Below are 23,469 nucleotides of genomic sequence, written 5' to 3'. Positions count from 1 at the left end.
AAAACTTTCCACTGTCTCTTTCCATCTCTCTCTTCTAACACCTTCTCCTATAAGTTCCTCCCAGTAACATACGAGGGCTGACATTTGACAACACTTTGTGTCTCAGCATGGGGCCACATATTTTTCACCCAAAAAGAAGCCCATGGTACAAAACAAAAGAACGGAACTACACTATGATCGTGTTTACTACTGTTTAGTATTGTTCTTCAATTTTTTTTTTTTTAAAGTTTTTTTTTATAGTTTTAAATTAACTTTTTATATTTTTAAATTATTTTAAATAAAAAATATTTTAAAAAACACCCTCAAACATCTAAAACAACAAGATCTACTCAATCATCTCAGTAACACAAACCCTATTTCTCACAAAACTTTCCACTGTCTCTTCTCATCTTTCTCTTCTAACACCTTCTCCTACAAGTTCCTCGCTACTTTGATATGTTTTTTTTTGCTCATTTTTTTTTTAATTCTTTTTCTGGTTTTGCTGATAGTGACAAATAAGATATTAGCAATTGCTTGGAAGTTCATGGTTGCCATCTTTTGAGGTTTTCGTTGAGCGACTATGCTAATCCCCCAGCATTGTTTTCTGTTTCTGGGAATTAAAAATCAAGTCCATGATGGTTACGTTTTTCTTTTTAGCCCTTTATCATGTGGTTCTGGCTTGAACACTCGAGAACTGTTGTAAATTTTACTGTAGTCTTGTCCGACATTGTTAGATCCCTCTGCAACAAGAATATCAAGGTTTTTTTTTTAACAAATATATATTTTCTTGAATTTTTTTTCAACAAATATTTAATAGACACAGGCCTATTTATATCTTCTTTAAAATTTCTATATTTTATATCATTTTAAATAAATATAAGGATCTTTTTAACTAAAAAATGATTTATGCAACAAAAATGAATTATAAATTAAGGGCAAAATATTCAATATTGCTAATTCAATTTATTTTTACAAGTATTCCAAACACCAGAATTGAATTCAATTATGTGGTTTAATATTTTATTTTAAATATAAAAATTATAATAATTATAAATTCAATTAAATTCTACATTTGATTTGATTCCAAACATGCTATTAGTATTTATGGCCATTAATAGTAAAATACAAAATTCATTTATATTTATCTTATAAAAGCTCTGTAAAACATTTTTAAATTTGGTTACCAAAACAAAGAGCTAATAAGATACTAAATACAGGTTATGAATACTTTAATAAGTCTATTCTATATGCTCTTTTTTATGTGGTTAGAACCGATTGAAGAATTGTATGTTATATAGAGTCTCTTGAAATTTATAAACAGATTATAATAAAAGTAGAAATAGGTGTGTAAAAGAAAAAAGAAAAAAACTTAACTGGACTTTGTCATGAATCACATATAAGAGTTCTTTTATATCAGGGGAAGTTTCGAAAAATCAAAATATATGGATAGAGTTGGTGCACCTTCAAGATGTTACTCCACGGATTTGAGAATGTAGCATGAAGATTCATTGGGCAGGCGAGGAATTGAGTTGAGAAGGCTTCGGCCATGCCACTGTCTCAGCTTCATATTCTTTTCCGTTACATGTGCCAAATTACCATTACAGAAAAAGGTAAACATCAGCGCCAGTTCGTATGAGAGTCGATCTTATTCTTTTCACTATTTCTAAACGCCGCAAAACATCTATGTAAAACTTTACTTCTTTCAAATTCCAACATCCACTAATTCGGCTCGGACGATTCAACGCAAAGATCTACCTTATTCCGCTCTTCGTAGGCTGGGCTCTGCATTTTCAGTTAGCCCAACAGTACTGTTTCTTTAGGATGCATGAGTTATATCAGCCTTCTGAAAATGGTTAAAGAGAGAGTTCATGAGTATGGTGCCAGTCCAAAAAGAATGAGGAGCAGTAACTTAATTTTGACCTTCATGCAGGCAATGGGAAATGGTGCTTATTCATGTAACTTAAAAAGGAAGCCAGTTTATCAGAATCCCAAGTCAGAAGCATGCAATAAGAGTCGCCCTAGTTCACTACATCCCTAGTGATGCTACATGGTTGAAACTTGAAAGGCATTCATCAATGCGTCTTCTACATAAACCAATGCCTGTCTTGACTACAGAAATAATGAGTAATGGCTCATGGCTATGTACCGTAGATACGGAGGCATGCGCCAGCCTAACTTGTATAAACAATGTGCCATGTGTAACAAAGAATTCTTACCCGATTTTGTTCTTCCATGTTGGCCTTAATTAGAGAGTAGATGGCAACACCTGCAATGGCTATTGCTGTTCCAATCCCGGTCTGAGTGGAGATTCTATTGCCTGCCAAATTTTGGAAACATAACAGTATTAAAAGACATGGCCATTATTGATCAAAAGTTCTCTGTATTATATCCACCATTCACGACACAGGTTTTTTTTTTTTGAGCGGGGTGGATGATCTCTCTCTCTTTTTTTAACCCAGGTTAATATTCTCCACGTCACTTTGACGATGGTGGGAAGAGTATATGAAGCAAGAGTTCAGTTAGACGTGATTAGTTAAATCTCTTCTGAACTACCATTCTGTAGCATGGAAGTCATGCAGGGGATGAGTGTTTACCGAATACTACAATGGAGAACCCAATTACAAAAACTCGCTTCAATACATTTCCAACGGCATGTGTAAGCGGTGCAACCCTTTCCAATGTGTTTGTGGCAACCTGCAATCGAAAGCTCAAAGTTACTGGGCGAAACAGTGGGAAAAAAAGAAAGGAAGAGAAAAGAAAAGGGCAACTTAATGTCAGATAAAAAAGGCAATGAACAAAGCAAGAGGTAAAGCATCACCTGCATGATATGGGTCAAATTGTGTCTTTATCAGGAGTCAACAGAATGGTGTCACGAACCACTAAAATATTTTTAGCTATAGCAAAACGCCTTTTGGTACGTTATTAGTAGGCAAGGTAATTTCTAAGATGATGTAGCAAATTTCTTGTAGTGCACTTTGGAACCCCAATTTTGAAGTAATTAGAAACAGAAGAAAGTACACACACACACACACACACACACACATATATATATTACACATAGAAACAGATCCATTTAAAACATATGCTTAGTGGTAGCATTTGGTAAAAACAGAGTAAAGCATGTTAAGAAAACAAAAAAGTTGACATCAGGATACATGAAAGACCATAGCTTTTCAATATGTTTACTAGAAAGGGCAGCCTAATTATCGTATATTTGAGATACCTGGTTGTACAGATGATAAAACATCCCAATCCAAAAGAGGTCAGACAAAAATTTGACTAATCCCACTTTGGCAATCGCATCCCTGAAACCATGTTGCATCAACTGAGGGCCTTCAATCTGTAATCAGACTCAGAATAAACCAACAGTCAATTGTCCAACAAAAGAGATGTCGAAATTGCATCTGGTCATTGTAGCAAGTATACTTGCCAGAACAGCTGGTGGAATGCAAACCAAGAGAGCAATGATTGAAATGTAAGCGTACACATTTGTGCTGTCCATGCCAGTCTGTGAAAAGGAGAATGGTGGATAAGGAAATATGACAAATCCACTGGAACTATAAATACATTCCATCAACTGACAACCTGTTCCATAGTCTAAAAATGAATTGCTCAAATGAGCACTATCACAAAGGCTATAAAGATTCCTCTGAATCTATTAATTCAGGAATGTTTTCTCCATGCATCTTATCTGTTGACTTTATTACTGGTTTCAACATACACGGCATGTTTTACAGTTTCTGACATCTCCTGAGAGTAGAATCAATGTGTTTTGCACCGTGAAAGCAAAAGCAAAAAGGTTTTGGTCAAACTCCTAAAAATCACTGTTGTTTTTTACATTTAAAACTCGCTGCAGACTCAACTAAATATTATTCAAATCAATAACATCAAGAAACTAATTTAATTCCCTCCTTAAATCGGCAAGGAAGTTCAAACATCCCATCATAGTTAAAGAAGTTTATTGCGGTTAATTTGACAGAAATCTTAAAATGTAATTTGATTCCATAATATCCGAGTCCCAAGGATCCTTTGCAAATATAAAAAAAAGTCATTGATGCATTATATCTTGAAGAGAGGATAAGCGTAGGACACTTTAGAAACCAAAACATTGCAAGAGGTTATAAAATCCGCCTCGGTATACTGGGGTAAAAAATAGAAATATAAGCAGAACACTTGAGCCTGGAATCTGAGTTGTAGTTCACACAAATGATCAGAGCAAGGATCGGGCATCGTGGGTAATCTTACCATTGCTTTTTTTGAGTAAATACTTCGGTAGGTAAATGCTATATTTGAAATCATTGCACTAATGAACCCAGTCCAGTTGAAAGAAAGTTCAGTCAGTGATGCCACTGATACACCTAAAATAGAAGTCACACAAACCCAGTAAAGAGATCAAAAGGGACCTTCATATTTCATAATGTATTTGTATCAGGCTTGTGAAATGGGTGGACATGCCATAAACTTTTTATATTTCAGGTTTGAGAAATAAGAGATATGTCCTAGCAATTGAAAGAAAGTGAATAGGCTGGTAGAAGAAACACAAGTCATCTGATCAGTAATGAGTTACCGATAACTACTGGGGCCAATGATAACCACAGGGACAAGGGAATCTGGTGGCCCAGCACAAATTGAGAAGCAGCAGCACTGAAGAATGGCTCTAGAGCTGTGGAGGAACATCAGTAAAACAGTTAGGAACCCATTAAACCTCTACTCTTTCTCAAACTTGCTAAGATATTAAGTTACTAATCAAAAGCATGAATACAACATTATGAATAAATGAAACATACTTTAGTCACTTGGAATAGCATAATCAGCTTGTAAATATTTGAATTTCTACCAAAAAGAAAATTATCCGTAAACAAATTTCAAGGCATGTCTAAGGAAGAAAAATGATAAATTAAATCTGAAGGGTATTCATGATCCATTCTCCACTATAAAGATAATGAACAGCTTCATTTGATATGAAGAAACAACTAGTAGTAATAACCCTGGTTTTAAAAAATCCTAGAATGCCAAGTATTGATGAATACTGAAGATCAAACTTATGTAGATGTACGTGCGTTGGGCTATTGGCATGCGTATGAGCATATATTTTCCATCAAAACTTGAGCCTTGTTATTCTGAAAAGTAGCTTTTTTACTTGCAGATTTAGAGTACTTACAGATAGATACTAAATATAATTGGAATTAATTTACAGAAGATGCTTTTGCTTCTTTTAAAATTGATTACCTTTGATGGTGTGTGTGAAAGACACAGCAACAGCAGCGAATGATACATTGGACATGACATGTCCAAGGGCATGGCAGAAAGCAACTGGAGTCAAAAGTGCCAGGAGCTCCTTATCGATTGGCTGGATGGAGAGAAAATTTTGTTATTAATGGGTTCCTCCTGTACCTCATTGAGCAAAGATAGAGAAAGCAGAAACTTTTAACTTACTGCACGTTTCGGTAGGCCAACACCCCAAGAAACAAGACAATATACCACCCCAACCAGTAGATGAACAACAGAAACAAAGCTGCAAAAAGGGTAAATATCTTCCAAACGTGAGACGAAATAAAATAGCCAAGATCTACCGTTGTTACAATAATGATAAAACATCTAGGGTAAATGGAATTCGATGGTGCAGGTAAATACGAAACAAATCCATAAACGACTTGAAAAAGAGCAAAATCATCTAGCAATCAATGAGCACCTACTATGGATATGGGAAATAATTATAGACCTTCTTGTTGAGTATATTGAAGATGACATTTAAGAAGTACCTGCAAACAAACCATAAATGATGAAGCTCGAATCAACCTTTATCCATATACAAAGCAAATTTATCCATACATGCTTTGTAACCTTTATCCAGTTACAAAGCATGTAACTGGATGATAAGGAGATTTCTCTCGAAAGCTACCTAAATGCTGCTTGCAGCAGTAACTAAAGAATGAGAATCAAATTTTTTGAAGTTCAAATTGTAAATTATGGGAGTATAAACCGTACATTTGTGTTTAAACAGGTCATAAAAGCAATTATGACATCACTTAAATAAATAAATTTAATGAATGGGATAGCTTCTGCTGCTGCTTACCACTTACCAGGTAAAGAAAAAGAAACCTGTAACTAAAGCAGGAAATCTCTCACCAAAGCTTTTGGCAGGCTCCGCATGCCTATACTCACAAACACAAATAAATAATATTAATAAATAAAACACTAATTTTCCAAATAATTAAAAAGTAACGATACACAGCTAGTTCCACAAATTGAATTACTTTTTTTTTTTCTTAATTTAAACAATTCAAAAAAAAAAAAAGTCAACTAGCTCAAAAAATTATACCCCTTTTCTTTTCCAGCACTTTCTCAGCAACTAAACAGAAAATCAACTACTATAAAAAAAAAAATGTTAGAAGAACAAGCAAATTCGAAACTCTAACCCTTCAGCATCAGCAGCAGCCTTTACAACAACGGAACTTGTTAGCCTAATCTGTTGAGTCCAACCGGGGAAACTCAACGTCTTGGCGACCAGAGATTTCCTATTCTCCGGAAACGGCGAGAAGGCGAAGCGCTTGGCTTTAGTGGCAAGCAGCGACTGTGATGGGGTTTTGAATAAAACATTATTCGGCGAGATTCTGTTACGCGACAAGTAGAGTGAAGAGAGTCGAGAAGCATTGCTTGGAGACTGAATTGAGTTTGTTGTAATCGTAGAAGCCATAGCAGAAACAATGGATCGCAATAGGAGATTTTTCTTCTTCTTCTTCTCCTTCTTTTTAATTGTTTTACAGCAGCAGCAGAGAGACAGAGTTATAACTTACAAGAAGTTGATTGGTTCCGACTTGAAAGTGAAAACAGGAGTACTAGAACGTTGAAATCGAGGGATTTCCTTTTCTTTTAGTTTAAGGAGCGGAGATATCAGAGAGAGAGGGAGAGAGAGAGAGATTGTGGATTTCGGTATTTAATGATCTTTCTTAACAATTTAAATGAAACTAACTTCGTTGATATTTTCAGGAACTGCCTGCGTAGCTCATGCACTTCAGGAACATGTAGACAAAGCAAAACTGTTTCGAGAGCCACAGGCGTTTTGATTCTTTTGTCTTTTACCTAAATTTTCCCTCTTAAAACTCTCTCTCTCTCGCTATTCCCCTGTACTTTTGTTCAATTTTATCTAGCGCAGTTCTTAACGACTATTGATTTGTTTTTTGTTTTTGTTTTTTCGTTGATTTATTGATGTATTAATACCGACTCCAAGATCTAATTCTTGTCTTATAAAATTAATAAAAAAAGCAACGAACCTAATGCTAGACCTTAATTATACAATTAATAATTAATACAATAACTCTTAATTAATACGTCCTATAAAAGGAAAAAAAATATAGTTTATTACTAAAAGGATTCTTTAACCTCCTGACAAAGACTAGATAGAAAAGGCCGTCGATGTATGCTCTGCCGAACCAATCACCTATAAAGCTTCCATTGAACATTCTAGGAATTTTGACCATCCTCAATCATTGTTATCAAATATTTTAAATTATCTAACCCCAGTTATTTTATTTTAAATATGTTATTTCTTTTTTTGTATGGATCTTGATTAGACTAGATTATTTAGTAATTCTATCTATTTTTCTAGCAAAAAAATAGTTCTATTTACTAAAAAAACATGTAATGTTTTTATTACTGTTTCTTTCTTACTCATTTTTTCTTGTGATACTCGTGTGTTTTAAAGAAATAATTCATTTCCCAAGTAATTCGTTCATTTTTTAATATGTTTTATTTTTTAAAGAATTTCATTAATTTAAGTTATGCTTTTAATAATAATTTTAATTTAAATAATTTTATTAACAACATAACACACCAATTCATTTGCAAATATTAAAATTTAATCTCATAGTACAACACCACAAAAAACAAACACTTCCGAAAATCATTTTGATGTTAATTGTCTATTATCAAATCCACGGCTTCAAGTTTGGAAGCTAGAACATTACAAGCCTAACCCAAGGCAGAATAAAATACAAACTGGCCCAAAAGCCCAAACATCTCAACAGTCAACACCTTCTGCTTCAGTCTCTCTGTAATTTGGATCAAACGCTAAAACCCTAGAGAATAAACAACAGAAATTCCCTTCACTTTTCAATTTTAAACACTGAAACAATTTAACACCAAATATAGATAAATAATAACAATCAGAGCTCAAATGGAAGGTGGGGTTGGTGGTAATGGAAATGAGAGGGAAGAGGAACAAGACGGCATGTCCGTACATTCTCCATGCAAAGCTCCTCCTTCCTCTGCTTCCTCTCTCCCCAAGGTATCTCTGAATCTATATCTCATATATATATTGTTTTTTTGCGCGTGTAATTTTACTTGGATTAATTTTTTTTTTAATTCTTTGGGGCTAATTAGGAGCAATCACAGGTGGAATTGGAGCTAAGACTTTTAGAAGGACTTGAAATTTATCCTCCAGTCAAACTAAGAGGCAGGTTCTTCAAATTTCATCTCCAGTTTCAGTTTTATCTAGTTCTGTGTAGCTCAATTCTCTCCATCACGGGGTATTTGATCAACTTGAAATAGGAATTGTGTTGTTGTGTCACATTTTCTGCAATAGCAATTGTATGGATTGAATTAAGAGTTGAATGGAAAATGTACATTGCATGTATGATGAATATGTCAGTGTGGCTATTGTTACAGCTTGTGGAATTGAATTTCATACGTTGAGCATTATGTGATTATATTATGATGCTATTTGCTGGGAGTTTTGAGGAATTTTCTTCATTTGCTATTATTTAGTAGTGATAATTCTATTGTTGTGAAGACTTTTGTGCTGGAAATTTGCAGTTTGGTATCAAGACTGTTGAGGTGTTATTTTGTTTTGATGATAAGGATACAAAGCATATATGTTCGAGAAGAAATTAGCTAGATCAGTACTTTTATGTGAGAAGTTTTACGAGGCAAATACGAGTCATATCTAGCAATTAATTCACCTTGAGTTATTAATGAGACAATATAGATGCCTCTAGTTCCACTTTTACTTTCATTTGTTTCTTTATTATTTTAAAATATTTGAAAAATCTTTTCATGCAGGCATGCATCGCCACTTTGTACTTTATGGTTTGATGGAATTTCTCCGGAGAAGGTTGTTCTGCCTCTTACTCTATTTCCTTTTCTAATAGTTTCCATTTACATGATTTAACACATTGATCACTCTATCACAGCTTTGATCGACAATTTTCTCCGGATGAGGTTTTGCAGTTGCTAGACCGTTTCTATAACATTGAAATGCTGGTACTGATTTCAGTGATATTTCTTACTTTTCATTTTTATGTTACAAATACAATGCAGCAATTCTCAGCACAGCAAATAATTCATTTCAGATACTATGCCACTGCAAATTCATTTTAAATAAAATGCTGGAGATTTGATAATAAATTTGACTCTCCCATTGCTAAACCTTGTACTGTTTCGTATAGAAGGAATGGAGCTCAAATTTTTAAACTATGTCTGTGAAGTTGGATGATGAAATATAAAGTGCTACCAGTTGAGGATTGAAGTATTTGTGAAATCAAGCATTTTAGTCTATGCCTTGAGAATGTCATGTAGTTTTTCTGCTTTTGCTTTTACCTATAATCTCTGTTCTTGTTACGAGAACATATATAGTGTGCGTTGATTTCGGAATGTTTCTATTTAAATTTCAGAAACCAGATGACGAAGAAGCAGAAATTCTGAATCACGAGGAAGATTTTTCCTTGCCCCAAGATTATTTTGTCAAGGAAGAGTGAAATAGACAGTTTTGATCTACATCTTCCCTTTAGGACTCCTCACAACAATCCTGGTTGCGAGCATTTTTCTCCATCATATTTGAGAGGAAGTCAATGTTGCTCGGAATCTCTAGAAGGACATTGTGAATGATCCTTTTTATTTTATTTCTTTTTTCTTCATGGCTCGTCTAGCAAGATAAATATGTAAATGCTGGTTAATATAGTGCCATCTACCTTCTTAACCACTATCATTTTTCAGTGGGTTTTGATTGTTGTCACACATATATTTATGGTTTTGCAATTTTGGTAGGGGAAGAGATTTTGGGGCCAAAGCTTTAGCCTGATATCCTGAGTTTAGAAGACGGCGAAAGCAAGGTTGGGTGAGGGTCTAACAATAATGAGGACAAGCAGGTAAGGATGTGTTCTCATCTCAAATGATTTCGATTAAATAGTTGTTTTATAAAGTGTTTTTCGGTTGAAAATATATATTATTTTTAAATTTATTTTTAATATTAGAACGTTGAAATAAAATAATAATTTGAAGAAAAAAAATCAAAATTTTTAAAATTACAGCATGGCTGCAAGGATAAATGGCGATCGTTTCCTCGTTTGTGATTTGTTTCTACTGTGAAATCACATGTCGATTGCTTCCATTTCACACTGGCAAAAAACACATCCATGCGAATATTGGAACCTCCCATTGCATCTATCTATATTGGAGTAATAATTAGATGCAAATAAACTTCACCAAGAAGATCCAACTTGAAACAAATTACTTCCAATCAAGAAATTTGCTAGCCTCTTCGAGCGGATTGCAGATAATTCCGAAGACTGCAGTATCAATACGGTGATTATTATGTACCCTTTTATCAAATTATTTCACATCCTAATGTCCAGCTTATTACCAGGTTTGAAAAAAAACCTTGGCGTCATTAGCAGCAGGGAAATAGCTCCAGTTGTCGAAGGTTGTCTGGCTGAAAGAAAACAAAATAAACCACAACACACTGTAAAACCTTGTTTTCAAAAAAAATTATTTTTTTTATTTTAAATTAATTTTATTGATATTTTTAGATAATTTTAATGTATTGATATAAAAATAAAATTTTAAAAAATAAAAAATATTATTTAATAATTTTCAAGTCAAAAATATTTTTAAAAACAATCAATATTTTATAAATTAGTTATTTTCCATTTCAACACCCGTAGGTCTTATTTTGGAAGTTCAAAACTTCTCCCTGAGTTTTTTTTTCAATATTTTTTTTGGTCACGTTTTCAAGTTTTTTACCGTCTATTTCTTCCAAACTCAATGTATATATATTCAGATTTTTTTTTGCTGGGAACATTATTGAAATTATATTTTAAAAAATTTAAAAATATTTTTTTGTTTAAAATTAATTTTTTTATGTTTATAAATATTTTGATGTGTTGATGTCAAAAATAATTTTTTAAAAATAAAACAATATTATTTTAATGCATTTTTAAACAAAGAACACTTTAAATCACAACCACTATCATACTCTCAAACACCTCAAAAAAACAAAAAAAAACCTAAGTCAATAAGAAAAATAAAAAGAAACAATATTTCGAAAATGCTGTCCGCCAAAAGCTCTAGTTAATGGTTAAGGGGCATGTTGTAGTTGATTGAAGACTCGCACCGGAAAGATTAAGAAGATAGACAGAGAAATATAATATCGTTAGATTTAAAAGGGTTCAAATATGATATTTCATAATTTACTTTTGGAAATCCATGCTGTTCTTTGCAAACCTGTTTTAAGAAAAGATTGCTGAATCGTTAGATGTTCAAAAGCTCATGGAAATCTTAAACCAAAAGGATAAAATTGAAATTGGATCACACAATTTGCCCATAGTAAATATTTTTCAAAGCATAATGTTTTACAGATTTTCATAATTTTTTTTTTACAAAACGGTATATCAATTGATATTTATTAAATTCTGAGTGTCCAATTAACAGAAGTAATTATCATTTGTATGAAAATTTTGTTATATAGCATCACTTAGGATAATCCTAATAAGAGTAGCATTGCTATATTCTTAAATATATTCTTAAAGGATTCGATTACTTAGTAAAAAGTAAGACATTAATAATATATAATCTATTACCATAAAGTGTGTAATATTAATTTTTTTGAGAAATATCATACTTACGTTTTATTAATTTTTAAATATATATTTTCACTACTTGTCAAGACTTGAGCAGATGTTGATGGTACAGCCATCACCAAATATATAACTTCTCGTTTTTTTTTAAAAAATAAATTATTAGGTCTAGTGATATTATCGTCCAAGATTTGAATCTATGAAGGGTCAAAATAAAATTATTTTGTGTAAATGCATCCAAGTGTGATAACCATTCGATAGAAAAAAATAAAATTATTATTGATGTACAAAAGCTGATTTAAGGTTACCATTACACGAAAAAAAGAAGAAGCATAAATGGCAAGCTGGGCAGATAATAACAGAAGGTAAAATAAAGGAGGTCCACGATTTTGACATGAAGTTTATGCGTGCAAGAACAATGAATAAAAACAAATTAAAAAAAAAAAAAACGAAAAACTCTGTTTAGAATAAAAGAAGGAAATAAAAAAGGAAGAGCAATTGATAACATCAGCTTTTTGTAGGATTCAAAAGGAGCAGTGGCATAAAAAACTGTCATGACTGTTCCATCGAATCCCTGGCCAGGAAAGCTAATAAAAAGATGCCCACTTCTGCAAACTGCAAAGGAGTTTGGCATCCACTTGCCTTGCGCATTGCTCCCAGATCCCCCCTCAGTGCTGCGGAAAAATTACATTCTTAGCAGGGCAGCGGGAAAAAAACCAGAAGTTTACTTCATTCAATAGAAGCAATTATACGAGAACTGACCTCTCCTTCGGCAGGTTTTTCCTTTGATTCTTCACCTTTGAAGTCATCATCACCTACATAATGCAACTTGTCTGAGATAAAGTTGTAACAAGCACGATTTTTTATTCACGAATTTTAACCAACGGTATGCCTTGATGTGAGCCAATCTAAGGTACAGAGATATAGAACTCATCCCTAATTGGGGCCAAAATATGAGGGGTGGCCAATTGTCCTCCTCTCCTCTTACTTTTCAATGGTGATCGAGTCCTGATTGCTAAGTACTAATGAGTATAACATGGTCTGCCAGGGCCCGACTTCAGCGAGGCCATGATTTTGTAACGACGGTGTTTTTTTTCTTTCCAGTTTTCACCATGCTTTCCACATAATATAATGCAAATAAGACTCAATTTCTCAATCAGTTTATAAATGTACCTCCATCTTCAGGCAAATCAGAAGTCCAGAGAGTGAGGTTATCTCTTAACAACTGCATAATTAAGGTGCTGTCCTTGTATGATTCCTCACTTAAAGTGTCCAACTCTGCAATTGCCTCGTCGAAAGCTTGTTTGGCCAGATGGCAGGCCCTGCAAGCATTAACATTAAAAAGTAGATCATTAGGAAGTCATGAACATAGGATAGTACAATTTGGCAGCCTTGATTGCAAAAAAATATAATCTGACATACCTCTCAGGAGAGTTCATGATCTCATAGTAGAAAACAGAGAAGTTAAGGGCAAGGCCAAGACGAATTGGGTGGGTTGAAGGCAGATCTGTGCTTGCAGTGGCAGAAGCAGCCTAAGAGAGAAATGGAAACAGGAGGAACATATCAGATGATGATAAAATTAATTACAGGACGCCGCATAAATGGAATAATACTCTGAATATATTTATGAAAGAGAAACCAAAGCAACATGCCTCGTAACCCTTTAATGACTGATCGGCTGCGTCCTTCCTTTCCTGATCAGCCTTGAACTCAGCTAGATAGCGGTAGTAGTCACCTTTCCTGAAAATTCATGGATGTCATGACCCGATATTTTAAGAAATAAAAATATAAGGCCTTTATATATCACTACGTTCATGCCATGTTACATAAAATACTTCTGGGAACTAATTAACTGAGAACATAACAAATCATTACACAATTCATGAAATTGCTGCTTAGACTTGTTGACAAGCAGGACCAGGGGATGAATCAGCAAAAGGAAATTTATGCCCCTTGTGCGCGCCACTTGTTCAAGAGGCAGGAAAAGTAACAGGTAATTAGATGGAGAGAAAACATTTCCCCTTTTCATGTATAGGAAATAGGATGCAGAGAGCAAAACATGAAAACTGGCTGCAGGATCGAGGATTAAAGTAATAAAAGATTAGGTCTAAAGGCCAACATAACTCACATCTTGTAGTAGAACACGGTTGCTTCTCCTGAGGCGGAAGAGGGGATCAGATGGTCATCGATGATGGACAAGATGTCATTGCAAATCTTGGAGAGTTCCTCCTCCACCTTCTGGCGGTATCCCTTAATCAGTTTAACATTGCTGTCGTTTCCTTTAGATTCTTCCTTCTGCTCAATTGAAGACATGATCCGCCAAGAAGCCCGCCTAGCACCAATTACATTTTTGTATCCCACCGAGAGGAGGTTCCTCTCCTCCACAGTCAGGTCACAATTAAGTTTGGCAACATTTTTCATGCTCTCAACCATCTCTGTTCCATCAATATTCAGATTTAAATTAAATTTCAGAGAAACTGGAAAATGGGCATAAATTAAATTAAATAAAAATAAAATGATCTATCTGCATCATAAAAGACAAATGTCGACATGCAGTATAATTTATTTTTCTAAAATCGATCCAGCTATCCAAAAAAAAAAAAAAAAACAATGCCCTGCCCACAAGAAACGGTGAAGAAGCGAGAAATAGAGTTACCGTCATAGCGCTCGGCCTGTTCAGCGAGCTTGGCCATGTAAACATGAGTCTCCCTCTCCTTCTCGGTTGACATTGTTGTTTTATTTGCTGAGAGATCACAATGAATTCACAGACAAATCAATACAAGAAGGTATGAACTCTTAAAAAGAGAAATCTTTTTTATTAGAGGTCTGAAAGCGAAGGCAAGGTTAAATAAATAGAAAGGTGCAAGTGATGGGGGAGGTTGAAGACCAGATCTGGACCGTTAGTTGTTTTGAAAGAGAAAGCGCGCTTTTCGTGATTTGATTTCCTGGCTTAGCTTGGATCGATTCAATCCTATCTGTCGGAGGGGTACTTTCGCGATTTTACAGCTACCCCTATTTCTGAATTGAATTGAATGCTATCCTATCCTATCTACCTGTCCCTCTCTGTTCATTCATTTCTTTTTATAAATGAATATTCGTGATATATTTCTAAAAATAAGGTTACTTCCTCTCCTTTAAAAAAAAAAAATATACAATTAAAAAAAATCAAGGTTTTTTTTTCAATTTCTTTTTTGAAAAAAATATTAAATTAATAATTTTAAATGTTTTTTTAATGATTTTAATATACTAATATTAAATAATATAATATTATTTAAACAAAACACTTTTTAATAAAAAACACCTTATAACTTATTAACAGATAAACACTAAAACTACTCGTCTGCTCGACTATAGCAGCTCAATTCCAAGTCTGGCATGAATAGTTAGTCCTATGTATTTCTACCCAAAATTACCCGAAGAAGGATTTCTCTTCCGTTGCGCGGCATCAAAAGCGATTAACACTATCATCAATGAACAAAAGCAGTCTAATTAGAGCAACAATCACCGGGGGGAATGATAACAACAACATATCAGAATCAATCTGCTAGTAACTGACATCATATCCCTGCATTTATTAAAAAGAACAAAAGAAAGAGATTAACCCTAGCTGGCTTGCGAGGAAGAGAGAGTACAATAACAGTCAAAAGCAAGATACACACGTCACTGTTGAATTTGATGATTTCTTTCTTTTTATGGGGAAATGATGAAGCTCGATGCGATGGCGTGCAAATTTATAGCAGACAGCTACTGGCAACTGCATGATTAATGAGTTGGTTTCATTAGTTGTTATGTGTATTTCTCTCTTCTCGTTGCATTTGACTTCAGCACCCAAGAGGAGGAAGAGGGCCGGGACTCTGTTACTCTATAAAATGCAAAGTGTATTAGAAATTTTAGAGTATTTAAAACTATTTATCAATACTTATTCTATATTGTTCCAAATAATAATAAAAAAAAAATTAAAGATAATTATTTAGTCTTTTCTTAATTGAAACACCTATTATTTAGCCTTTTCTTAATAGATTTATTTTTTAAATAAAGATCCCGCTAGATTGACAAATTAACCTTTATTTTTTGTTTTTACCACTAGTAGGCCGTCTGAAATTCATATCGTGCATTGCCACCGCTGCGCCCAAAAAAATCACAAAGGAGCATCATGACTTCCTCTTGCTTGTTGCAAAATGTCATCACTGCCATTCTTCACGGGCAGCATGGTGGAATGATTTCAGCAATACATAAAAAAAAACAGGGACACGTACTGGATGGACTCTGCAACTCTCCACTTAAACTAACTTTAAGGCTTTTTTATTGGGTATCTGATTCCGAAAGAACCAGCCTGTTTTTTTTTTTTAATCTTAAATTATCTGTTTTTCAAATTATAATTTCTTTTAAAGTTGTTTGTCCGAATCACAGCTACAAAAGGGAACACAATCCAGGCGAGAACGTTTTTCAATGTATGTTAACAATCCAAGAAAATTCACATTTCTATGATCCTGTACAAGTAGTCTTTGATTTGCTAGTTCCGAAAGGAGTTCTCTATGATCTTCTCCCCCTCCTTTTTAACTGGACTCGCATTGTTGCAGTCGGAGCATCATCTTCCATTACCAAGCATACAGGTCGGAGCATCATCTTCCATTACCAACCACGCATACAGATACTCTTTTCTTGATACCTGCTCAGCGCTTCCCCAATACATCACCAATGCCACACAGCTGCCATTACAAAACTACTCCCATGTGAGTGCTAAACCTCACAGCGTGCAATTAATTTGAGTATCTGATATTAGAATTCAAGTCAATCATGATTTTGAGATTTCTCTGGCTTCTTTTTCACTTCCCATCTCTGCATAAAAGTATTTTACTTAAATTGGAGAATTTTGAAGGGTCAGAGAGCAAGAATATATTTGAAACTATCATTTCCTTGCCGGTCAGTTATCACGCGACAGTGTAATACAATGAGTTGTCCAATGTAGTGTGTCCCATACTGAAATAATAAAGAAATTAACACTCAAAAGAATTAAAAGAAAGAAAGAAAGAGCATGATGAAAGAATTACTACAAATGCTTTGACAAAAAACTTGGAATGCTTCGCAGCCCACTTCTGAATCAAGCCTTCTTCTAATCTACAGCCCACGCTTCCCCAACGTCTGTTTTAGCCATTGAACTCAAGCCCAGGCATTTATCACGCTGTGAAGCTGTCAAAAAAATTTCGTGATCTGGCAATAAGAGCATCACGATCAATTCTAAGGCACCACTGTTAAGTCCAGAAAAAAAAAATTCATTTTTCTCAAGCACAGATACTGAACTGCACCTAACAGTAATGCTTTTTAGCCCTACGTGTTAGTCCCAGTTAACTCCATTATAGTTAACAAACTCAAGCATACATGCATATATGCACAAATCCCTTATCTAATTAACAAACTCAAGAACACGTTGATTTTTGAGATGATCGAAGGGCTTATATCTAATGTTAATCAGTAATCACTGAACGGTGCGGTATGGAGGTTTTTTTTTTTTTCCACCAAGAAACTCTGCAGCCCAGACTGGCTGCAAGTCTTTAGTCAATGAAAGAAACAGATTTGCGTCAGTGATTGGACCAGTTATCATGGGTATTGATCTACATGTTATAAAATGTTTATGGTGTTTTTAATGAACAAGCTGCTTAGGGTCTTATGTTGTCGTGAACCGACACAGACAAACTGATCTGGAGTTCCTAGTTCAAACTTTGTTTGTTAACCAGAAAAAAAAAACAGTGCGCGCGCAAGCGGGCGTCTCTGTTTGAAAGAAGTATTGCTTAAGGTGGAAATAGCACTCAAATCCTCAACCCCCTCGTTTTGCAAGGGTACCAGTGAGCCACGAGGCCACTGGTGAAATCTATACCATATTGAACAAAAAATTACCACCTAAATTTTTTATTGGCAAATTTTCCAGAGAGGATTAAAGGAATTACCGGAGCAAAAACATGTTCACTTCCATGGTCATGAGACTTCTGTTGCAGGATCACTCATTTTTTCACAAATGGTTTTTGGCAAACAAGTAGCCGCTGGTCACTGCCATTATCTAGGTCAATCACCCTAGCTTCCCAGTGTATCTGCATAGCAAGTGCCTGTGCCATCTCAATAGCTCCTAATTTATCAGCAAAGATAACCCATCCCTGCAAAATGAGCTGGTTGCATTAGAAAAAGATCAAACAAAGAAGAAGAAAAGAGAGTGACTTGATGCTTTTTTGTGGGTTGCAGAAAACAAGGTAAGGCAGCCAAGCACCACGGAAACAATGAATGGCAGCAATGCATCCTGAAAAGTAAAGCGGACACTTTTCTTTTCCTAATCAAATCTAGGCATGGGACCTAATCGCACCAGGGGAAGGGTGTGGGGAGTTCAGAACATCAGATTATAGGCAGAATGGGAAGAAAATATTCCCAAGAGAAATGTGGTCATTGGTTATGAAGTTCGGCACATGTAATCACTTTCAATTCAGCCAGCAAGATTATCAAGTATTATTGTTCCTCATTCCTTGTCAATTCTAGACATGGGAACTAATTGCACCCACGTATCAAAGCATGTATTGTATACTCTCCGAGTCTACATCATGGAGAGGAACATGGGGCATTCACAAAAAAATAGAAACTGAGCGAGGAAATCTCCACACACCACAAAACCAAAACAAAAATGAAAGAAAGAAAGAGAACTGTCATATAGGTCATTGCACAAAATTTTCAAGTATGGTTAAGAAATATCCAGAGGGATGCGAGATGTACCTCAGGGCGTAGAATTCGATCCATCTCTAAAAATAAATCCATCATGCTGCATCTTTCTGGACTGAGATGTGCGAGAAGCCCATTAGCATGAAGCAAGTCATATGTTCGGGGGTATGTGGGGAATGGCTCACACCTGCCCAAAAGAAGACAGGTTATTTACTTTGTTGCTAAATTGAAATAAAATAGCACTATTCCTCAACATGTTTTCATGGAAAAATTGATAAGATATGACCAGAAAAATTAGGAGAGGTTTTTGAGAATAAAAGCATCATAAACAAGGTCCTGAATTTGCAGTGCCAATCCAAGGCATAGTTTACTGCCAGCAGCATTCAACTCTTTAAGCTCAGGTTGGAAGTGTAAAGTTCATTAGCAAAGTTGATGTCCATGATTTTTATGAATCAACTGCTTGAAACTGTAGCATCATCACCGTCATGATAAATGCATCTGCAGCATGGGTAAAATTTTTTTCACAAATCTTCTTGTAGGCAGGGCATCTTGAATTCCAGAAGTTTTTTATGAGGATGTTGCTCAAGACAGGTGCACAGGCAAGAATTACAGAGCATTTACAAAGACTGCATTTAAGAAAAAATGTTTGGTTCACCAAAGTTCCTTTAAAGAAGAAGACAAGTCCTGCAAAGTATTTAATTATCAAGGCATTCTTCAAATATCAAGAATAAGTCAGACAGCAAAGTTTCAAATGATTTAAGGTGAAACATACTTATAAACTACACTTATATAACAGCATGCATCTTAAATGAAACTAACATACCAGTCATGCAAGACACCAGCAAAACCACGATCAAGTATGAGAGGAAGTGTATTAGGAGCCCTGACAGGCACTACATTCATCACCCAAACTAATTTATTTTCCTCCAGCATTGCAGCATTTAGACCTCCATATCGAGCATTCATGTCCATGACGTTGCGTACCATGTTAAATGGAGGTGTTGGATCTTCATCACCTGGTCTCTTAGGATGGTCGGAGAAAATTATAGGTGAAAGTAAAGACCAGTAGTTTCTCAGAGCTGATCTCCAAACCTGAGAGTCTTCAAAGTAATCTTCCGGCTGAACTCCTGCAAGGATGATAATGGATCAATAAACTAGGACATCTATATCATGTAAAAATTTGGAAAAAGAAAAGGAAACAAGAGGGAAAGGAACTTATACATTGAAAATGTCAGATAATAAAAGAAAAGGCAACAAAAGTAAAATGTATTGAAATAATACTTTCCATGAATTTCAAGCTCTGCTGAGCTCAAATGGGGACCAGAGGACCTGTTCTGGATGGGAATCCAGCGGTTGCTGGTGGCCCCACTTATACATGACACAAGGGGTTGATAATAAGATGAAGAATCGTGGCCATCATTACAAATTGGTATAGCACCATGCTTGCTGCAGGAAAGACCAAAAAGAAAAAAAAAAGAATTATTCTTGCTCTTCCAGAAAAATTGCAAGTCAGAGAAGAAAGGTGAAAAACACAGAAGCTCGATAATTCAAGTAAGCTGTAGAAATGAAAGGCAAGGCATGTATTAGAAGCTATATAATAAAAGTTCAGAAGTCAAACCCACTCAATGTCTGCATGGGGAAAAAATTAATTTAGGGGATACTGGTGCTTTATTGTGAATATCCTCACCGAGTTTTATAGCAATGAACATCCACAGTTTTCTGCCAGATGAAAGTCTCATCCTGCTGAGCTATAAGATTCCAACAGATTTCTTCAGTAAATTCGTCTATTGGTGTCAGTGTGCTTCTCTTCTTCGTACTCAATGAACTTCCGTGTGGATTGCTTGCTGGTGAAGTTAAAACAAAGTAACCTCCAGGCTTGAGAACTCGATCCACTTCTATAAGGAGCATACCATCTGTTTTATTAAGTCACTGTTAGAAAGTAAAGTGAGAAAAATTGAAAAACCAACAGTCCCTTCAAGTTCTCCAAATACACATCTCAGAATAAGAATACTCGAAAGTCCAAGAACGTTATCAATAGTGACATTAAAATGAAACCTCCTCCAGTGATTCACACCTTCTCTCTTTAGGGGCTCTAAATTCAGCAATACAAATATACAATCAACTAGCACATGAATTATTTTATTGTATCATTCTCTTCATCATTCATGTAGCCCCCAGCAATAAGAAATAACCATACTGTATTGATTTGGCACAGCATGTAATTATCAGCTTATTTATCATATAACACACAATGCACAAAGTTTCAAATAATCTCTCCTTTATGATGGGCACGTATTTTCTAGACGCAATTTTCTCTGAAAGGATTAAAGAGGAAGAGAAGACTCAGATAGATTTATGGCAGCTGATTCTCATTGTCGACTTTAGATCAGTTATCCAAAATCCATGGATGCAAATGGGTGCATTTAAGAGAACTAAACCATTTTGAAAAAGAAAAGGAAGAGTATTGTATGGCAGCAACAGAGATATCTGTTGACATATCAACAGGAGGCAAGATAGTAGCTATAAAGCTATAGCCAGCAGCACACAAAATAAGGCCATCAAGCAATTAGCAGAGAATATCCCTCATCTAGAAACTAATTAAATACCTTTTTTATCCCAAACAATACCGCATTGAGCACAATGAATCATATCAAATGACAATGATGGATATGGAAGTTGTCGTGAAATAAAATTGCCAATCATTGCTGGAAGACCTCTTTCGAGGGCCATTTGAACTTGGCTTCCGGTTGCCTCATATGCCGCAATACAAACAGACATTAGTTTCAGTGATACTAAGTGAGCTCCAAAGCTACCAAATCCACAACCAATGTCTAGCACAGTTTGCACCTGTAATGAACACGATATGTTAAAAAGGACTAAATAAACAGCAGGTAAGAAAAAGGGAAAACCAAAAGGCAGCTTTGCTGTTATGGTCATGAATATTAATCAATACAAGATTATATCAGACAATAGAGTAATCTATTTTGTAATTGCATGTGTTTTTGAAAACCAAATCTCCCCCAAAAAAGCATTAATAATGCTAAAAACACTTACACCAGCTTGAACAAATTCAGAGTCACCTCCTAATCCTATCATCTCTGCAACCTGGTGAGAATAATCTTTCACACCATCAAAGATCAATCCATCCTCAGAGTGGAAGGCAAATTGATTCTCTTCCAGTAACATCAACCTGTAGTATTTTCTCTCTCAAAAGAATGTAAATATATCTAAAAGAAAAATTGATAACCAGGAATACAATCATAACTTGAAATGACCATTCTGTTAAGGACCAGAATCCCAGTTAGGATCAATCAAAGAAGAGATACCTTTTGGTCATGCTTCCGGAAGAAAGAAACTGATCTTTGGTTATCTTAACATTTCCGCTCCAGATCACATCCTTACCAGCAGGCCACCTTAAGGGAATCTTATAGTCCTTTGGAGGGCGAACCAAACATTGTTCCCTCGGTCTTGACATTTCACAATGCCGATCAAACTCCTCCCCATCTTGAAGCCCAGTCAACAAATTTGCTGAGACATTGTAACAAGGAACATAATTTTCTTGTTCTCTGCCACAAAGTCCCACCTCTCTTTGCCGACCAGCTCCTGATGAGAGTGTTCTAAGCTCTAAATAGTCAACTGCCGCTTGCTCCTTTAACCTTCTATAATTTGAATAAATATCAAGCACGGGAGTGGGAGTCACGGAATCAAACGCACTCAGAGAAGTAGAACCCAAGATAGCTATCAGTCCAAGCACACAAACAACGCACAACAGCAACCAACTAACTGGCGGTCTGGGGCCAAAAATAGCAAGTGGTTTATTGAACCAAGGGCTTCTCATGTCCAAATTATTAAGCAAACGAACTTCAAAATCCACTAATTATCCGACTTAAACCTAAATCTCCAATTATCCGACTTAAACCTAAATCTCCAAGAAGTGCAGAAAACAAACCTATCATAGCATAAAAGCTTCTATATATGTTACCATTAATCCGCACAACTCCTACGAGCATAGAACACGACCTCCTTTACAATTCCCCAGCAACAAACTCGCATTATCCAAAGGACAGAAAACCAATACCGTTTCCTAATTGGGACAACCAGATTTCATTTTCTAGTTACGAATAGCAAATCCACGCAATATGGAAACAATGTAAGCTCTCGATGACGATGGATTTCAGATGACAAACAATGTCTTTTTTCACTTTCTCAATATCTCTAGAAACTAACCAATCAATCAAGATCAACCTGCTACAAGAGTAAAAAACACAACATTAGTCTCACCCGATTTTGAATCCCTAACGGACTCTCTTGGATTCTTATCAAACAAACAGAAAAAAATGAAAAACTTATAACGTATTGGATTTGGAAAGAAGAATTAAGATGAAATAATTTCTACAGCAATTCTCTCTCTCAGAGATCTCAAAAAGGAAATTAAAAGAAAAGGAAGATGAAGAATGACACGCAGATCAGATCCGAAAAGAGGGAGAGAACCCGACTTACTAACAAACGCATTTGAATCATAAAAGCAATTAGGGTTTTTCAAGGGCAAGATAAATTACCGTTTTTGTTCCGTTGAAGAGGGGCGTGATTCTTGAATGCGAGAACGAGAACAGAAGGAAAATGGAGAGAGTTTTTGTCGTTGTCGTTGTCGTTGCTGAGAGAGTCCAATTTGATGGGTTGTTGCTTGTCTGGTATTGAATTTGTGTCTGTCACTCTATTGTGATGATAAATAAATAATTATATATATAGTTATATCCAAAGGCTGTCCTATTTCTGAAATTAAATGAATTTTAGTTACTTTGTCTTTGTCGAAAAAGAATGTGCTGGACGGACAAAGAGTTCTAATCTATAACCAGGCTGTTAGATTGCTAATTAATTACTCCATTGATCTGTGGTCTGTGCGTTGCTGTATTTATATAAAAAGTTAAATACTCCATTG

The 23,469-nt window shown here is 35.2% G+C and overlaps 4 protein-coding genes across 15 annotated transcripts; 1 reads left to right on the top strand and 3 right to left on the bottom strand.

Moving 5' to 3' along the window:
- Positions 1 to 1,339: 1,339 nt before the first annotated feature.
- LOC7498210 (triose phosphate/phosphate translocator, chloroplastic) lies at positions 1,340 to 7,083 on the bottom strand. 3 transcript variants are annotated; one of them, XR_002983307.2, is made up of 13 exons: positions 6,399 to 7,081; positions 6,063 to 6,134; positions 5,676 to 5,741; positions 5,416 to 5,494; positions 5,209 to 5,329; positions 4,547 to 4,642; positions 4,225 to 4,337; positions 3,410 to 3,487; positions 3,203 to 3,319; positions 2,574 to 2,673; positions 2,196 to 2,296; positions 1,735 to 1,822; positions 1,340 to 1,549 (listed from the first exon to the last, which is right to left on the bottom strand). XR_002983307.2 is itself a non-coding variant. In XM_024606834.2 (12 exons), exons 1-12 carry the CDS (start codon positions 6,674 to 6,676, stop codon positions 1,796 to 1,798), a joined length of 1,248 nt encoding a protein of 415 aa, XP_024462602.2. In that variant the 5' UTR covers positions 6,677 to 7,081; the 3' UTR covers positions 1,340 to 1,795. The 3 variants fall into 3 exon arrangements, 1 of the variants encoding a protein (XP_024462602.2); XM_024606834.2 differs by having other exon boundaries at positions 1,340 to 1,822; XR_002983308.2 differs by lacking the exons at positions 1,340 to 1,549; positions 1,735 to 1,822 and having other exon boundaries at positions 2,264 to 2,296; positions 2,798 to 3,319; positions 6,399 to 7,083.
- Positions 7,084 to 7,973: 890 nt separating this feature from the next.
- On the top strand, positions 7,974 to 9,980 carry LOC18101464 (uncharacterized). Of its 2 annotated transcripts, none has more exons than XM_024607295.2 (5): positions 7,974 to 8,266; positions 8,374 to 8,434; positions 9,040 to 9,091; positions 9,171 to 9,240; positions 9,651 to 9,980. In XM_024607295.2, exons 1-5 carry the CDS (start codon positions 8,156 to 8,158, stop codon positions 9,732 to 9,734), a joined length of 378 nt encoding a protein of 125 aa, XP_024463063.1. In that variant the 5' UTR covers positions 7,974 to 8,155; the 3' UTR covers positions 9,735 to 9,980. The 2 variants fall into 2 exon arrangements, with proteins under 2 accessions (XP_024463063.1, XP_024463062.1); XM_024607294.2 differs by having other exon boundaries at positions 7,978 to 8,266; positions 8,362 to 8,434.
- A 2,109-nt stretch (positions 9,981 to 12,089) lies between these two features.
- LOC7471053 (14-3-3-like protein GF14 iota) lies at positions 12,090 to 14,697 on the bottom strand. Its single transcript, XM_002311299.4, has 7 exons — positions 14,488 to 14,697; positions 13,960 to 14,266; positions 13,484 to 13,571; positions 13,254 to 13,363; positions 13,005 to 13,153; positions 12,594 to 12,646; positions 12,090 to 12,505 (listed from the first exon to the last, which is right to left on the bottom strand). Exons 1-7 carry the CDS (start codon positions 14,558 to 14,560, stop codon positions 12,500 to 12,502), a joined length of 786 nt encoding a protein of 261 aa, XP_002311335.1. The 5' UTR covers positions 14,561 to 14,697; the 3' UTR covers positions 12,090 to 12,499.
- Positions 14,698 to 16,273: 1,576 nt separating this feature from the next.
- Positions 16,274 to 23,414, bottom strand: LOC18101463 (probable methyltransferase PMT5). Of its 9 annotated transcripts, none has more exons than XR_008059911.1 (11): positions 23,090 to 23,398; positions 21,857 to 22,778; positions 21,585 to 21,720; positions 21,137 to 21,377; positions 20,218 to 20,443; positions 19,817 to 19,976; positions 19,354 to 19,658; positions 18,585 to 18,717; positions 17,777 to 17,980; positions 16,883 to 17,042; positions 16,274 to 16,670 (listed from the first exon to the last, which is right to left on the bottom strand). XR_008059911.1 is itself a non-coding variant. In XM_052455201.1 (9 exons), the coding sequence occupies exons 2-9, from the start codon at positions 22,366 to 22,368 to the stop codon at positions 17,831 to 17,833; spliced, it is 1,863 nt and encodes a 620-aa protein (XP_052311161.1). In that variant the 5' UTR covers positions 22,369 to 22,778; positions 23,090 to 23,400; the 3' UTR covers positions 17,294 to 17,830. The 9 variants fall into 9 exon arrangements, 3 of the variants coding, with proteins under 3 accessions (XP_052311161.1, XP_052311162.1, XP_052311163.1); XR_008059912.1 differs by having other exon boundaries at positions 16,274 to 16,554; XR_008059913.1 differs by having other exon boundaries at positions 16,274 to 16,540.
- Positions 23,415 to 23,469: the final 55 nt, after the last annotated feature.

The sequence above is a fragment of the Populus trichocarpa genome, chromosome 8, assembly GCF_000002775.5.
Source record: "Populus trichocarpa isolate Nisqually-1 chromosome 8, P.trichocarpa_v4.1, whole genome shotgun sequence".
Taxonomy (NCBI): domain Eukaryota; kingdom Viridiplantae; phylum Streptophyta; class Magnoliopsida; order Malpighiales; family Salicaceae; genus Populus; species Populus trichocarpa.
Note: the sequence above shows the minus strand (reverse complement) of the source record. Positions and strands in the feature narration are given on the sequence as shown.

What these genes read in the sequence shown, in the direction of transcription:
- LOC7498210 (XM_024606834.2), bottom strand. Translation starts at nt 6,676, where the DNA reads ATGGCTTCTACGATTACAACAAACTCAATTCAGTCTCCAAGCAATGCT. An exon ending in TTTCACACACACCATCAAAG is followed by an intron (nt 4,643 to 5,208) that starts GTAATCAATTTT and finishes GTTCCTCCACAG; the next exon opens with CTCTAGAGCCATTCTTCAGT. An exon ending in GCATTCCACCAGCTGTTCTG is followed by an intron (nt 3,320 to 3,409) that starts GCAAGTATACTT and finishes GTCTGATTACAG; the next exon opens with ATTGAAGGCCCTCAGTTGAT.
- LOC18101464 (XM_024607294.2), top strand. Translation starts at nt 8,156, where the DNA reads ATGGAAGGTGGGGTTGGTGGTAATGGAAATGAGAGGGAAGAGGAACAA. An exon ending in TCCTCCAGTCAAACTAAGAG is followed by an intron (nt 8,435 to 9,039) that starts GCAGGTTCTTCA and finishes CTTTTCATGCAG; the next exon opens with GCATGCATCGCCACTTTGTA. An exon ending in ATGGAATTTCTCCGGAGAAG is followed by an intron (nt 9,092 to 9,170) that starts GTTGTTCTGCCT and finishes ACTCTATCACAG; the next exon opens with CTTTGATCGACAATTTTCTC.
- LOC7471053 (XM_002311299.4), bottom strand. Translation starts at nt 14,560, where the DNA reads ATGTCAACCGAGAAGGAGAGGGAGACTCATGTTTACATGGCCAAGCTC. An exon ending in ATCATGAACTCTCCTGAGAG is followed by an intron (nt 13,154 to 13,253) that starts GTATGTCAGATT and finishes TAATGCTTGCAG; the next exon opens with GGCCTGCCATCTGGCCAAAC. An exon ending in TGATTTGCCTGAAGATGGAG is followed by an intron (nt 12,647 to 13,004) that starts GTACATTTATAA and finishes TGCATTATGTAG; the next exon opens with GTGATGATGACTTCAAAGGT.
- LOC18101463 (XM_052455201.1), bottom strand. Translation starts at nt 22,368, where the DNA reads ATGAGAAGCCCTTGGTTCAATAAACCACTTGCTATTTTTGGCCCCAGA. An exon ending in TCCGGAAGCATGACCAAAAG is followed by an intron (nt 21,721 to 21,856) that starts GTATCTCTTCTT and finishes AAAATACTACAG; the next exon opens with GTTGATGTTACTGGAAGAGA. An exon ending in GTTCATTGCTATAAAACTCG is followed by an intron (nt 19,977 to 20,217) that starts GTGAGGATATTC and finishes TCTTTCCTGCAG; the next exon opens with CAAGCATGGTGCTATACCAA.